At 54.4% G+C, this 895-nt stretch overlaps 1 protein-coding gene across 1 annotated transcript in view; it reads right to left on the bottom strand.

Moving 5' to 3' along the window:
• The window catches only part of thap11 (THAP domain containing 11), a 3,363-nt gene extending 2,673 nt beyond the window's left edge, over nt 1–690 (bottom strand). The window contains exon 1 of the mRNA XM_035682568.1: nt 48–690. Coding sequence (XP_035538461.1) covers nt 48–342 — 295 coding nt within the window. The 5' untranslated portion in view covers nt 343–690. The remainder of the gene's footprint in view (nt 1–47) is intronic.
• Between the last annotated feature and the right edge of the window lie 205 nt (nt 691–895).

The raw sequence follows: 895 nt of genomic DNA, 5'->3' as shown, positions 1-895 counted from the left end.
CACGATCCCGGAGGTGGCTGCGGCGGCGGGGGCAGGAGCCGCCGCGGACACTTTCCTGCCTCTGCCCCGCCGACTCCTGCGCTCGTTCACCCCCCGCAGCGGGAACAGCGACGGGACTCGGATGCTGTAGGTCTTCCTCCCGCCGGCGAAGTGCACGCTGCAGACTCTGTGTCCGGTGGTGGGCTGGAAGGTGCTGAAGCAGCCGCTGACCCCGGCCCGGGAGATGTTCCTCAGCCACATCTCCCTCAGCGTGCTGTCTTTGGGGAATGTGTAGAAGCGCAGGTCCCGGTCCCGGTGCGAGTTGTTGTAGCAACCAGGGACACAGCAGGTGAACCCGGGCATGTTTACTCCCACGCAGAGGCTCAAAGCACGGTGCTCGGGTTAAGTTCGGGTTATTTTATTGTTGTTTCTTTATTCTATGCGTTGTTATAAAGCTCAGTGGCCTGCAAGCGGAACTACACGTCCCACAACGCTAACAACTTCCTGTTTATTTTTCACCAAAAGTGAGCCGCTCTTCTTCAGTGCGGCGACCGAAAAGCACCGACTGTATCCGGACTCGGCGCACACGGAGCTCGTACTTGTGCTCAATGCGACCCTGATGTTTTATTTTCTGGTGGTAAATGTCTTGTTTTGTTCTTCGCAGTGTTATCAAGCGAACCGTCCTCCGCTGTGAACTAAAAGTCCCAGAGTTCCTTGCGCTTCCTGTGCTCGTCCGTTAGGAGAGTACCGCCCCCCGCTGGTCAGAGTGTGGTACTGCACCGTCCACCTCCTCCGTCGTCTAACGTGATCAAATGTTTATAAAACAAGGCAGTAAAGAAAATAGTGGAGGCATCTAATAGATAAAAATGAATCACCTGTTTCTGAAGGAAATGCTTCATATTTATCTGTTTACATT

This window comes from Morone saxatilis, unplaced genomic scaffold, assembly GCF_004916995.1.
Source record: "Morone saxatilis isolate NCDOM2014 unplaced genomic scaffold, NCSU_SB_2.0 Contig11, whole genome shotgun sequence".
In the NCBI taxonomy this organism is placed as follows: domain Eukaryota; kingdom Metazoa; phylum Chordata; class Actinopteri; family Moronidae; genus Morone; species Morone saxatilis.
Note: the sequence above shows the minus strand (reverse complement) of the source record. Positions and strands in the feature narration are given on the sequence as shown.